Below are 14216 nucleotides of genomic sequence, written 5' to 3'. Positions count from 1 at the left end.
TACTGACCAGCCAAGTGTCCCCTCCTTTGACATTTTCAGCTGGCTATCAAAAGTATAGGTCTTGCATTAGATCAGTTTGGTCAACTGTCCTTAGGATACTGATGGTTACTATAATTAGAATAACTGAATGTTGTAAAGAAGTGTCTTCAAATGATATGACCCAGAAACCAGCACAGGACTAATGTGACTCCGTATGTTAAGGACACATTTCCTGCTGTCCATGACGCTAAGGGGATGCAGTGGCTACTCACCGGGCTGCCCACCCCAAAGGTTGGCAGTTCAAAACCACCAGCTGCTCCTCGGGAGAGCGATGAGGATTTCTACTCCTGTAACCAGTTAGTCTCAGAAACTCACAGGGGCAGTTCTACTCTGCCCTACAGTGTTGTTATGACTCAGTATTGACTCGATGGCAGTGAGGTTTTTTTTTAATTCTGCCGATGGGTCTTTGGAGCCCCTGCCTGGACGGCTAATTACATAACCACCAGAGATCCTCAAACGTGGCCCCACTCCACTCGAACCTCTCCCAGAAAGATTGCTGGGGGCAGAGTGCTCACGCTCAGCACCGGAAGGCAGAGGATGAGGTCCAACCATCCAAAGCAGTATCTGGGATCTTCGAGACTTACACGAAGGCCAGTGGCCACCAGAGAACTGAAATGGAGACATCCAGGCTGAAGGAAGTGCACCATCCTGTGTCTTCAAGAAGTTTATAGAACTCCTTGATCAAAAGGAAGGGCAATGCATGGGTCTAAAGCCAGAGGCCCTTGGTGTGTGTAAGCAGAACAGCCTACCAGTGAAGACTCATATTTTAAGTTTAAAGCCTCAACACGAGCTGAGGATCCAGGTTGACTTTTAAAGTTGTCTTCTCTAATAGTTCTATATTGAGCCTTTGGGCTGACCTCACCATACACCTGAAAGGTAAGGTTTTTCCACTGTGGTCTGGCAGATGCAGGATGTCACAATCTATTCCCAGGGGGTTCTTTCCTCTATGACCAAACAGCTTCAGGATGCAAAAGCCTTTACCCGAAGGGTCTAGACTCACAGCATTATTGATAAATCTTCTTTTCAGTGGACCAGGACAGCCCCCCCCACCCCGGAACAGACATGCTTGAGCACTTTTAATAGGTTTCAGACCCATTAACTGAAGGGTGTGTGTTCTCAGTTACCTTACTCTGACCAAGCATATCATCCCACATACATGTTACCCACCAGTCCACACCAAGTCCCAGTTCTCAGCAAAGCTGCTTTCAGTGCCTCTGATAGTCTTTCGGCCAATCCTAATTCAACCACACAGAACGCAAGTCGCTCTGGACTGTCCGGTTGAGCAGCCATCCCCACTCTCTGAATCAGACCTTGTCACAGTCCAGACCACCTCTGGATTTTGGCGAAATCTCTTCCGGTGCTCGCGTAGACTCTGTGCTCACTGGAGGACAACGGATACGTCACCAATTGTGCCAAGGGGTACATTGGTGTTTGAGCCCCTACTTTCTAGCCTCCAGAGTATCCACTTAGGCGTGGTGGTCTCTCTTATTTTAACTAAATGAGTCAATGAGGAGGGAGGGGGGAGGAAAGAATACACACACCCAAATGAGGGTAAGTCAAAATGTGTTGCTACCAACAGCGGCACCTCAAGTCAACAAAAATATCTAAGTGCAAGACAATTGTTTCTCAACCGGCCTCCCCTCCCCCCACCCCCATCAAGCTACAGATATTTTGGAAGTGGTCTTTGCAACTCTCTAACCTTTCCCTAAAGGATTTGCCTTGTGGAAACGGCAGTGTGACCGTCCTTCTGGGGACACAGGATCTTGGAAATGTTAAAACAAAGCCCGAAGGGGCAGGAGCAGGGTTGTAGGGCGAAGCTCCCCTGACAGCCCCTGCTAGCCTCAGACAGCGAGCAGCGCAGGGCTGTGCTAGATCCCTTGGTACAATTTCCCAGACCTTTTCTCATCCATGTAGTTTTAACTTCCTTAAAACTTCTTTCAAACGAGCCCCTGCAGTCCTCCTGTGTCCTTTGAGAAAAATCTGTCCAGATAACCCCTTGAGAATCCTAAAATACAGTGGCTATACTCTTCAGAGCTAACCTCTCTGCCTTGAACTGAACTGGCTCACCAGTTCCCTGGTGGCATTGGGGTTACAAGTTTGCCTACAAACCACAAGATCAGCAGTTTGAAAGCACCATGAGAGCTTTCTACTCCCATGAATATTCGCAGTCTCAGAAGCCCACAGGGGCAGTGTCCTCTGTCCTACAGCCACTGAATTGGCATCCACTCGATGGCAGTGTTTTTAGTGAGAGCAGATCACTTGGACGCCACCGTCCTGACCACTTTGTTTTCTGAATGCGCCTCAAGGAGACTGAGACGAGTGTCTTCTAAGTATCTCACCGAGAGCACTTGGGTGCAGCCTCTCGCTGACCAGAGAACGCCGAACGCATTCTGCTTGGTGCTCTGGCAGCAGTGCTCGGCTTACCCTCATACCAGGGCTCACCAAATCAGAGCTGACTCGATGGCCCAGTGACAACAACATGCCTGGCTGCCATGACAACCAGGGAAGATAGCAGGGGCACACCCCAAAAACCAACCAACCAGAATTGCACTAGGCAGAGCAGAGCTTCTGTAGTATGCATTTTCCCCACTAGGCAAACACTGAGCAACTCGCTCTGAGTTAGTGCACCCAGTGGTGTCACCTGGGAAAGCTCTCTGGTCAGTGAATTTCTTTGTAAAACCAGTTTCGCTTAGATCTCGAGTTTTGTGATGGCTGATTTCAGAGAACAGCATGTGGCTGTGAAACTGTTTCCTGCTCAGGAAAAATGCCACAGAAACGGTTGTGCTGTGGGATACAGGTTAGACAGCGCTGTGGGGAAACCGCCAGTGTACGAGTGGTTTTGTTTCGTAAAAGGTGAAATGTCGATTGATGACAAACCTTGTTCTGTCAACTTCCCGAAGGGACAAAAATGTCCACTCGTAGTGCATTTGGAGTTCATTCCAACAGTCAGACTGTTAATCAACCTTTGTATTTAGAGGTTCTGAAGAGATAGCTGAACAGTGTGAGACAAAGAGGCCTGATTTGTGGCAGACGGGGCTGGTTTTGCCAAGACAGCGCACCTGCTCCCGCAGCCATCTCAGTGCGCCAGGTTTTGGCAAAAACAGCATGCCTCCTTGCCCCACACCCGACTCTCCTGACCCCACTCCATGAGACTTTGTTTCTGAGAACGAAGAGGGACACGAGAGGACGGTGATTTGAGGATGTAGAAGAGGTGAAGGAAAAAAATGAGGGAGTTGCTGTCAGCCATCCAAACGGATGAGTTTGAAAATGTTTCCGAGAATCGAATCGCAGATTTGTCAGGTGTATTAAGCGTAATGGAGAGTACTTTGAAGGTGATAAGGTTGTTTTATTAAAAATTTTAAATACATAGCTTTGGGGTAAAAACATGGGCTTGTGGTGCCTTCGTGTGTACTTCATTTCCATACTGCGCCTCTCTCTCTCTCTCTCGCTCAGATCACAGGAAAACTACTTGGGGGCACTTTATTGAGAGAAAGCATTCTGGACCTGGCTCTGTGGAGGAAAAGGCGGGGCTTCCTCTTTAGGGGACCAAGCACTTGAGTCTCACTAGGGGGCCTCTATCGTTACCTCTCCCCCAGGGGTGACGTGCCTGCGCCATGTTGCAAAGCCAGGTAACAATTCTTCGTTTTGCTGACAGCACCTTCGTGACGTGCTCCTTTACTCCTCTCTCTGCGGGACGTCAAAACCAAACCAATTCTGAGTCGGGGCCACCGTCGCGATTCAGAGAACTGCTCCGTGGGAGCTTTGAGGCTTGGACCTTTTGGGAAAAGGTCACCAAGTCTGTCTTCCCAGGTGGAACCACGGGGCTTGGAACCACGTATATTTGCCTACTAGTCAACCACGTAACCACCTGGCACACCCACGAGCCGCCTAGGCTATTCACGATAGTGCTGTGGTTTTGGCCTTGTAACCCCCCGAGGGTAACGGTAAGAGGCAGATCCCCAAGCCTGGGTGCTTCTCATTCTTGGGGGTATAAGCGGTTTTGGAATAGCTATCGCTGTATCATCTGCCCCAGAGGACTGCTGCCTTCCCACACCTATCCAAGGAAGATAAAGGAGCAGATAAGAGGGCAGGGGAACCACAGGAAATATCCCAGAAGACAGATGTGGGACATGGCCCCTTTGATGGTCCCAGGCAGACTCCCCCAGAAAGGTGACCGCAGTCTGCCAACTTGTGCCCCAACGACCTGCTGTGGGTGGGGGTGGGTGGAACCAGTCAGCCAGAGACAAAGCACGGATCCAGCTTCGTTTGTGGGTTAGATTTATTTCCTATAAACATTAATATTTGCGCTTAAAAATCCCACGTGGAATCGCCATCGGCGGGTAGAGACTCCGTCTGTTACAATGCAGCGTCATCCTCGGGGGCATCGGAGGTACAAGGGGCTGAGACTGAGCACGGACATGTCTGGTGTCTTTGGCACGACTCCTGTTTGTTGGTTTGGGTATGAAAGCACAGGTTGGATCTCAGGGCTTAAGCTCTCACCGAGCCGGGCTGAGACCACTGCAGGCGGGCACTGCACTGCTCAGAGGGCAAACAAGCCCCCGTCCTTCAGTGGAATTTGCACACAGGCGGGAGCAGTAGAGTGCCATTCGGATCCAAGACACATGCTTGTCTGTCCTGCAGGGTGTCCATGCTGTCAGTCTTCACAGGAGCAGAAAGCGGGCTGGTGGTTTCAAACTGCTGACCCTGGGCTTAGCAGCCAAGACACCACCACGTGTCTCTCGGTGTACGGCACACAGAGCGTTCTCGGTAATGTTCAGGAGGAGGTCTTTGATGAGTTGCAATGCAGGGCCCTTTGCTGCTACAAACCACTGTCCGTGCCTGGACATTTCAGTGGGGTTGGCGTGTAGCGACAGGCTGTGTGTCTGTCATATTTGTAAAGCGAGGGCGGCCTGTCGTGAGGACACCCACCCACCCTGCCCCTGGAGGAGAGAGGGGACGAGCGTACCCTGGAAACCTTTTCTTCAGATCTCCGACACCACTGCTTCCTGGCGTGAGATTGAGGCTGCGAATCCCGGGGATCTGAAGGCTCAACCTTAAACCACAGCTTAGCTGGAGACTGGCCGGGATGTCCTGGGGGTCCCTAAAGTGCAGGGGGAGTGGCATCCGGGCATCGACGGTCCTGGGGAGAGTGAAGTCTTCCTGCTATTTAAAAAGCGTCAGGTGCGCGCCCTGTGTTGTATTTGATCTTGCACGCAGCCCGTGTGGGTGCCCCCTGGGTGTGAGGGTACGGACACTGTACAGGGACCACCAGGGCACGGCTGACAGTCAACTTGCGTGGCTTCCGGTTCCTGTGCTCCTGAGAGGATTTCTGACGAGGCCCAGGGCCGGTCAAAGTTGGAATTGATGTGGTTACTCAAGTACAAGGAGGAATTGTAGATTTCACATTGACGGTGCAAGTCTGATTTCTGTCTGGCAAAGTTCATGAAAACACCCGCACACACACACATATACATATAAACAGATATATGTATATACACACACACACATATATACATATATACATACATAGGTACACACACACAACCACTCTGACTCTACACTGAACACGGGCTCTCAGTGGCCCACAGATTCATACTGTACATTGAAAAAGCCCCCTGCTTTCCCCCATCCCTACGCCCGTCTTCAGACTGTCACTGCCGAACTGTAAGCGGGGCCGTTTCCTTCCTGAGCAGTGTCACTGGCGGGGGATGGACTCAGGGTGGACCTTTTGGCACATGAGCCGGCGCCTGTGGAGCTGCGTCATCGTCATCTATAAAAACGTTAAAAGGAAGTCATGCCAGTATAAAGCCTGAGTACAAATTTGTCATCAATGATAGAATATTTAGAAAAAAACCCAAACAGACCCCCTCCCCCAACACTGGATTGCACGGGACAAAACCACGTCCTTTCCACATCCACGACCTGCCCCCGACAGCTGTTAGTTCACGCCAAACGCTGCTTTACAGCAGGGGGCAAAGGACCCCGGTGACCTAAGGGTCCTTGTCTCTACTCCTTCCCACCCCCACCCCCTGCAGCCCCCTTCCTGCAGAGAGGAAAAGGCGCGAGTCCCAGCAGAGAGAACAATCAGGGCGTCTGCATATCAAATCAAGTGTACAGCTGGCCACTGGTGTGCCGCCCCCCCACCCCCCCGAGGTTTCCGTTGGCTAAGCGTCCACTCTGGTGAAGATGTCCACCCCACGCGTGGTCGTCGGAAGCCAGGGTGCTAGAACTGTGAGGTCTGGGTGAAGGAGATGGAGTCGGACTTGTCTACCGCGAAGCCCCCGTTCACATAGGACTTCTTGACCTCCGAGCCATCAGCGTCGGGCGCAGGGGGCTCCAAAGCGAAGGGGTTGGCGACGTTGGCTTCGGAGGACACGTCCATCTGCAGCAGCTCCTTCCTGGAGAGCTTCTCCACGATGCCCGTCCCAAACGCGTCGCCCAGCACGTTCACCATGGTCCGGAACCGGTCTCTGCGGGGAGGGCGGCCGTCAGACAGGCGGAGAGGACCCCGAGGCTCCAGAGGGGAGCCCCTCGCGCCTCACCAACAGGGGAGGGGAAGGACCTCGGACCCTGACGGTGGATCTCCACCTTCCTGATGCCGCGACCCTTTCAGACAGTCCCTCAGGTGGTGGGGACCCCCAACCATACATTACATTCGTTGCTACTTCACCACTGCCATTTTGCTACTGTTAGGAATCGGGCGACCCCTGTGAAAGGGTCGTTCGACCCCCAAAGGGGTCTCGACCCACAGGTTGAGAACGAAGCAAATTGGGGAAACACCCTCCTCGTGACCCAACCCAAAGGTCCTCTCAGGTCTGGGGCGGAAGGTTAGACTGAGCACACAGGACCGTATATTCTTCCTTCCCCAACAGAGAACTATGGCTCCCCAAGCCAGCAAGACAGACTCGTGTCCCCTCTATGTCTTGACACCTCCATAGCCACAATGCAAGAAGAGGGGTTCATGGGGGGAAATATGTGATCTTTCATTCTCTTTTTCCATGAACTCTTTGAAGCCCTCCCCACTCCCATGGCGGTATGACCCTGTTTGGCAACAGGGAGTCTTGTTATGTGAGTGGACCACACGGGGTGGCGTGGGTCATCAACCCGCTGAGGAGCACAAGACTACTGACCGGGAAGCGACCGGTCGCAACTCCGACTTGGACTTCCGTCTCTAGCGTGCTGAGGAAATGCAGTCTGTTGTTAAAGCGAGGCACCCAGACATGTGGGCTCCAGCAGCCCCGGGTAACTGAGGCACCTCCTCGCAGAGGAGGGAACGAGCCCCACAGACAAGCTAGGACCTGAGGCATGGTGAACAGTCAGTCAGCCTTTCCCTCCTGACCTGTCTGCCCTGTGGCTTTTCCAGATTCAACGAGATTCCGTGCACTGGGGGTTGTCTGTGTCTGAGAGAACGTGGGTGTGTTTCGTGATAGTGTGTGTGTAAGACGGGGTGAGCATGTCCGCAGTGCCCACAGGTTTGCAGGCACGCCTGCGGACTGGTTTCGTTACGGACTCGCCCACTTTGTTGATGCACCGGCCAGCAGAGCAAGGGCAGAGCATGGGTTGGGGGTCACAGGCCAGGGAGGAGTAGGTTTCTGCTGGCGGGCAGCCTGGGGAAGCGGCAGGCAGACGGCAGGGAGGGACTGTGGCAGGGGGAGGCTGTTCGGACCGTGGTGGGCAGCTGGGTCAACTGTGTGTGTGAAGACGCGTGATGATGAATGACAGACACCTGCTGGCCAAGAGCGGTCAGCAATGCTGATGCGTGTCCAGTCTGGACGCCCCTCAGGTGTGTACTGCAAGGTCATGGGACTGGACTGGCCCCTGGCATGGGTGTGTGTAGGTGTGCTTTGGGCATGTTGTCAGGAGAGACCAGTCCCTGGAGGACACCATGCTTGGTAATGTCGAGGGGCGGCAAAGAAGAGCATGACCTTCCAGGAGATGGATGGAGACCGTGGCTGCGGCCGTGGGCTCACACAGAAGCACCCCCGCGAGGCTGGCGCAGGACCGGCGGTGCTTTGTTGCATCACACGCAGGGTGGCAGCGTGTCGGCACCGACTCCACTGTACAACAACGTGGGTGGCCCTTAGACTCTGACCTCACCGAGGTCTCCGGCTCCTCTGGGTGGCCGGGCAACGGAGACCCTGGGCTCCCTTCCCAAGAGCAGGGAAAAGAGATGAGCAAGTCCCCCCTCACCGCCACAAGACAGCGAAGCCACAGGGTCTGTCCTCCCAGTCAGCTGGGGGAGGGCTCAAAGGCATGGCCTCCGAGGCCCGGCGGGGGGGGGGGGAGGGGGCTCATGCTTTCTGCCTGTGACTCTGGCTCTTCAAGTCCACTCAGGAGGCTGCTGTGACCCTCCCCTTGGAAAGAACGCAGCATGGGGGTCCCCGGGATGTCCGGGAGAGGGTTCTGCTGCTCCATTTCTCCCTGAGAGCACGGGAGGGGACAGACCCAGGAGCTACAGCCCAGCACACAGAGTGGGGGTCACAGACCAGGGTGGTTCTGACCCTAAACCGGGCAGTCACTGAGGCATATTCTCACCTCTGTGTTCTTTAGCTGCGCACGCACGTGTGTGTGTGTGTGTGTGTGAGAGAGAGAGAGAGAGAGAGAGAGAGAGAGAGAGAGAGAGAGGAGAAGCCTGGCTGGAGTCAGGATGCAGTATAGCACTGATGAAACATACAACTTTCCTCTGGTTCTTTAATGCTTCCTGCCCCCCACTATCATGATCCCAAATCTACCTTACAGATTTGGCTAGACTAGAGCATGTACACGGGTACAGATACGAGCTGGAAATATAGGGAATCCAGGACAGATAAACCGCTCAGGACCAATATTGAGAGTAGCCACACCAGAAGGGTAAGGGGAAGGTAGGGGAGAAAGGGGGAACCGATCACAATAATCTACCTACAATCCCCTCCCAGGGGTATGGACAACAGAAAGGTGGGTGAAGGGAGACACTGGTCAGTGTAAGACATGAATAAACACTAATTTATACATAATCAAGAGTTCATGAAGGAGGGTGGGGGAGGGAGGGGGAAAATGAGAAGCCGATACCAAGGGCTCAAGTAGAAAGAAAATGTTTTAAGACAAGTTTCTACAAAAAAAAGAAAAAATGTTTTGAAAATGATGATGGCAACAAATGTACAAATGTGCTTGACACGATGGATGGATGGATGGATGGAATGTGATGATGCGAGCCCTCAATAAAATGATTTAAAAAAGAAAGAGAGAGAACAACATGGCTGGCCCTACTATGAGACATGATGCCCCTCAGTGACTAAGGGCGATACAGGGGCCAGCACCGGAGACACAGTGTGGGAATTGCACCTGACCTGATCCCACCACACCGAGGCAAAGCACTGGGGGAGTGCAGCGGAACAGCAAGGGAATGGAGTGGCAAGGCACCCAGGGAATGCTGAAAGTGGACTCTGGGGCCAGGGCGTGGTGCCCCAACAGACTGGACTGGAAAACGCTCCTAAGGGCCAGCAAACGATCCCTGAACTAACTACAAGCTTTTCTCTTGTGAACTGTTTTGTTCTGTTCTTTTTCAGTGGTTTGTTTTTGTTGTTTTGTTGTCTGGTTGTATACTGTTGCTTTGTGTTCCTCTGTCTAGTTTTCGTGCATGTTAGTGACTCCACAGGTCTGTCTGAATAGGACAGGCTGGATGAACTATCTGGATGAAAAACAACGGGACCGACAGTTCTGGGGGGACTTGGGGTGGGGGGGTAGGGAGGGTAAGGAAGTGGTGTTAACAAACCCAGGGACAAGGGAAAAACATGGGACCCCAAATGGTAGAGAAGGGGGAGTGGCAGGCCTGGTGGGAAATGATCAAGGGTAAGGTTGCTTAGAGAAGAGGTATACTCTAGCCCAGGTGGCGATGAAGCATGGTAGTAGGGCAGGAGGAAGGTCAAGGGAGATGGAGGAAAGAGCTAGGAGTCAAAGGGCATTCATGGAGGTCTAGACAAAGACATGTACATGCAAATATATATAGGAGGATGGGGAAATAGATCTATGTGTCTATATTTATAGGTTAAGTATTAAGGTGGCGGAAGGACCTTGGGCCTCTACTCAAACACTCCCTCAATGCATGAATACCTTCTCTTATTAAATTGGAACTCTATGATGCTCACTCTCCCGACACAACGGCTGGAGCCAAAGTGGGTGAACAAGTAAATGTGGTGAAGAAAGCTGATGGTGCCCGGCTATCAAAAGAGATAGTGACTGGGGTCTTAAAGGCTTGAAGAGAAACAAGCGGCCATCTAGCTCAGAAGCAACAAAGTCCACATGGAAGAACACACCAGCCTGTGTGATCGAGTGGTCCCAAAGGGATCAGTTACCAGGCATCAAAGAACAAAAAATCATATCATTGACTGCACACCTCCATGATAGGATCGCTGAAGACAAATGGGTGCATAAGCAAATGTGGTGAAGAAAGCTGATGGTGCCCGGCTATCAAAAGAGATAGTGTCTGGGGTCTTAAAGGCTTGAAGGTGAACAAGTGGCCATCTAGCTCAGAAGCAAATAAGCCCACATGGAAGAAGCACACCGGCCAGTGCGATCATGAGGTGCCCAAGGGACCAGATATAAGGTATCATGCAAAAAAAAAAGATATAAGTGTGTGTATTTTTGTGTATATATGTGTATATGTATATATGTATGTGTATATATGTATATATATCATATTAAATAAAGGGGGAAGTGCAGAGTGGAGACCCAAGGCCCAAGTGTCGGCCAATGGAGATCCCCTCATAGAGGGGTTTAGGAGAGGAGATGAGTTAATTAGGGTGTGAGGTAGTATCGATGAAGAACACAGCTTTTCCCCAGATCCTGGATGCTTCCTCCCCCCAACTACCATGATCCGAATTCTACCTTGCAGGGCTGGATAGGACAGAGGCTGTACACTGGTACATATGAGGGTTGGAGGTACAGGGAATCCAGGGTGGATGATACCTTCAGGACCAAGGGTGTGAGGGACGATGCTGGGAGAGTGGAGGGTGAGTGGGTTGGAAAGGGGGAACTGATTACAAGGATCCACATGTGACCTCTTCCCTGGGAGAGGGACAGCAGAGAAGGGGGGAAGGGCGACTCCGGATAGGGCAAGATATGACAAAATAACGAGGTATAAATTACCAAGGGCATATGAGGGAGGGGGAAATGGGGAGGGAGGGGGGGAAAAAAAAGAGGACCTGATGCAAGGGGCTTAAGTGGAGAGCAAATGCCTTGAGAATGATTGGGGCAGGGAATGTATGGATGTGCTTTATACAATTGATGTATGTATATGTATGGATTGTGGTAAGAGTTGTTTGAGTCCCTAATAAAATGTAAAAGAAGAAAAGAGAAAAAAATGATTAGGGCAAAGACTGTACAGATGTGCTTTATACAATTGATGTATGTATATGTATGAACTGTGAAAAGAATTGTATCAGCTCCAATAAATTGTTAAAATAAAAAAATAAATAAAATAGAAATAAACTCAAAAAAAAAAAAAAAGAGACTGGCTGGCGGACCCAACTCACTGTAGCCTTGACACTGACACCTGCCACTGAAGGACACTGGCGCCTGCCAGCAACAGTTCTGAAGGTGCCGCACAGTGGCTCTCCTAGTCCTTAAGCCACCGGCTCTCGGCCCATGGGTCGAGACCCCTTTGGGGGACTGAACGACCCTCTCACAGGGGTCATCTGATTCATCACAGTAGCAACATTGCAGTGATGAAGTGGCAATGCAAATAATCTTATGGTTGGGGTCACCAGCACATGAGGGCTAGTGTTAGGGTACGACAGGGCTGCAGCAATAGGAAGGTTGAAAACTGCTGCCTGAAGCAAACCCAGCGAGGCCAACGGATCATTCCTGTCTCGGATCGTGCAACCGAGCTCCCAAGAGGTTCCGGAACTCACACCCAAGTTTGTACTTGTTTACACACCACTGCCCCGGGCAGTTCTGAAGGTGCTGGGGAGGGGTGCTGATTAGCAACAGGGGTCGGAACCAGGGCTGGGCTGGCCTGTGGGGTTTAGAGTGCTTGGAACCTTGCCCAGCTACGGATTCTGTTTACCCCAGGCCTCACCCAGCACCCCACAACCTTGGGCGCTGCCAGCTACCAAGAGTGGATGGAAATTTCTGGCTTTTAAAGCCGTGGCTCAGAGTTCCGGACATTAATGTTTAAGCGCGTTATCAGATGGCCGGGGCAGAGGGGCGCGGCTCGCGAGGCTCTCGGGGCGAGGAGATGACAGACTGCACACCCAGGAAGCCCACTGTCCCGTTCCAACTCACAGGAGCCAGTCGACAGCGATGATGAGGGTGACGTCCTGGGCGGGCAGCCCCACAGCACTCAGCACGATCACCATGGTCACCAGGCCGGCCTGGGGCACGCCAGCAGCACCAATGCTGGCGGCTGTGGCCGTGACACTGTGGGGAAAGCAGACAGCAAGCCAGGAGTCAGACACCCGGGTTTGCTCCCTTCACGGAGCCCTGCATCGTCCCAGCAGCTGGGACTGCTCTGTCCTCGCACACTGGCCGCTCAGAACTGGCCTCTGGGGCATCGAGGACGGCGGGGACCGGAAGGAGTGGGAGGTCCTCTCCTGCTGGGGAGGAGGGGCAAGTCACCACAAAGCAAGGGCGGGGGGGGGGGCGGGGGCAACAGACAATGAACAAAAGACTTGAGAGGCAGGCAAGAGTTTTCCAGCTTCATCTTCCTACCCACCCATCGATCTATCTTTCCGCCCCTCCAGCTGTCCAGCCTGCCTCCCTCCTTCCCTCCTGTCCATCCTTCTATCCACACACAAGTCTATACACCCATTCATCCATCCCTTTTCAGCTCTCTCTCATCTATCCATCCACCCGTCTATCTACACACCCTCCATCCATCCATCTACTCATCAGGAGTACGTGCCAGGTATCTATCAGCCTGGTTTCTTCCTCCTGTCTTTATCTGCTCCCCCCACCCCACCCCCAGGCACTTCCTGAGCACCCAAACACGCCGTCAGGAATTGAGTGACGGGTAGAGGGAGAGTGGTGGCAGCCCCTGGGGGGTGCAGTGGCTAACTCATTTATCTGCTGACCCAAAGGCCGGAGGCTCACGTCCACTCAGGGCATCTTGGCACAACAGCCTGGCGATCTACAGCCAAGCCTGCGGCCACTGGGCACCGTTCCACTCTGACCCCCAGGGTCATCCAAGCCCGAGCCCGAGCCACTGGTCTGCTACTTTCAGAGGGAGCAAGGCCGGGGTGGGTGGGCAAGGGGATTTCAGGTGACCTATAAAAGGCAGAGAGACCTTTCCGGCATCAGCCTCTCTCAGGTAGCGCCAGAGAGAAGTTGCCCCAGGTTAATGGTAACTCTGGGTCTCCTAGTTGAGCCAGTGGTGATGATGTCGACCGTGGAGGTGATTTGGCCACCTGGGGCCTCCACTGGATAGAGCAGAAATACCTTATAGGGTTTCTGAGGTTGTAAACCGTTCTGGGAGCACCAAGGTAGCGACCGCAGAGGATTCCAGTTACTAGAGGCCTGAACATCGCCTGCTCGAGTAGATGGTGAAAACCTGCCCTTTGTGAATTCCGATGCAGCTCAGTTCTCTGGCCCAGCACCACCCCAGTGGGGCCACTGCCAGTCCCTTAAGCGAGCAATCCACTCCCTCAGTGCCCTCCTCCCGGGGCTGGGTTATCTAGCGCCGCTTATAGAGTTGTTGGAGTCTGTGCTGACTCATCGCGACCCTGCGTCGGACAGGAGGAAAGCAGCCCTGCCCATCCTGCGCCAGCCTCACACTCGTTCTGTTTGGGGTAACGCGCTCAGCGGCTCACCACAAGGCCGCTCACATTCACCAGCTGCCCCGCGGAAGAGGAAACCCCATGGGGGCCGTTCTACTCGGGTCACTAGGCGATGGAATAAGATTGAGGGCAATGCTGTTTGTGGGTTTTAATCTTCAGAAGTCTTCCCATGATCCTTGAAAGCAAGACTGGTCCATCCTTAGTCAACCCCACTCGGTGTTTAGCACCTACTGGGTGCACTGCATTGGGGACCCGAGCCATGCCTCTGGTTGGCTAGAAGCTGAGGCAGCAACCTTGAGGGCCATGATCCCAATTCTTCTAACCAGCCTGTTTCATCTCAGGGAGGGACTCCGCTGGCCAAGACAAACCACCCACCACTGGACCGTTCTCGGCCCCTGCGGCAGTTACATCATCTCTTGTCAATGT

The 14216-nt window shown here is 52.8% G+C and overlaps 1 protein-coding gene across 1 annotated transcript in view; it reads right to left on the bottom strand.

The window, feature by feature from the left end:
* Nucleotides 1-6236: 6236 nt before the first annotated feature.
* SLC1A1 (solute carrier family 1 member 1) overlaps nucleotides 6237-14216 on the bottom strand; it is a 54740-nt gene continuing 46760 nt past the window's right edge. The window contains exons 11-12 of the mRNA XM_075558910.1: nucleotides 12301-12435; nucleotides 6237-6509 (exon numbers count right to left, since the gene is read on the bottom strand). Of these exons, the coding sequence (XP_075415025.1) occupies nucleotides 6263-6509; nucleotides 12301-12435 (382 nt within the window). The 3' untranslated portion in view covers nucleotides 6237-6262. The remainder of the gene's footprint in view (nucleotides 6510-12300; nucleotides 12436-14216) is intronic.

This window comes from Tenrec ecaudatus, chromosome 10 (genome assembly GCF_050624435.1).
Source record: "Tenrec ecaudatus isolate mTenEca1 chromosome 10, mTenEca1.hap1, whole genome shotgun sequence".
In the NCBI taxonomy this organism is placed as follows: domain Eukaryota; kingdom Metazoa; phylum Chordata; class Mammalia; order Afrosoricida; family Tenrecidae; genus Tenrec; species Tenrec ecaudatus.
The sequence above is the reverse complement of the archived record's forward strand: the minus strand, read 5'-3'. Positions and strand labels throughout refer to the sequence as shown.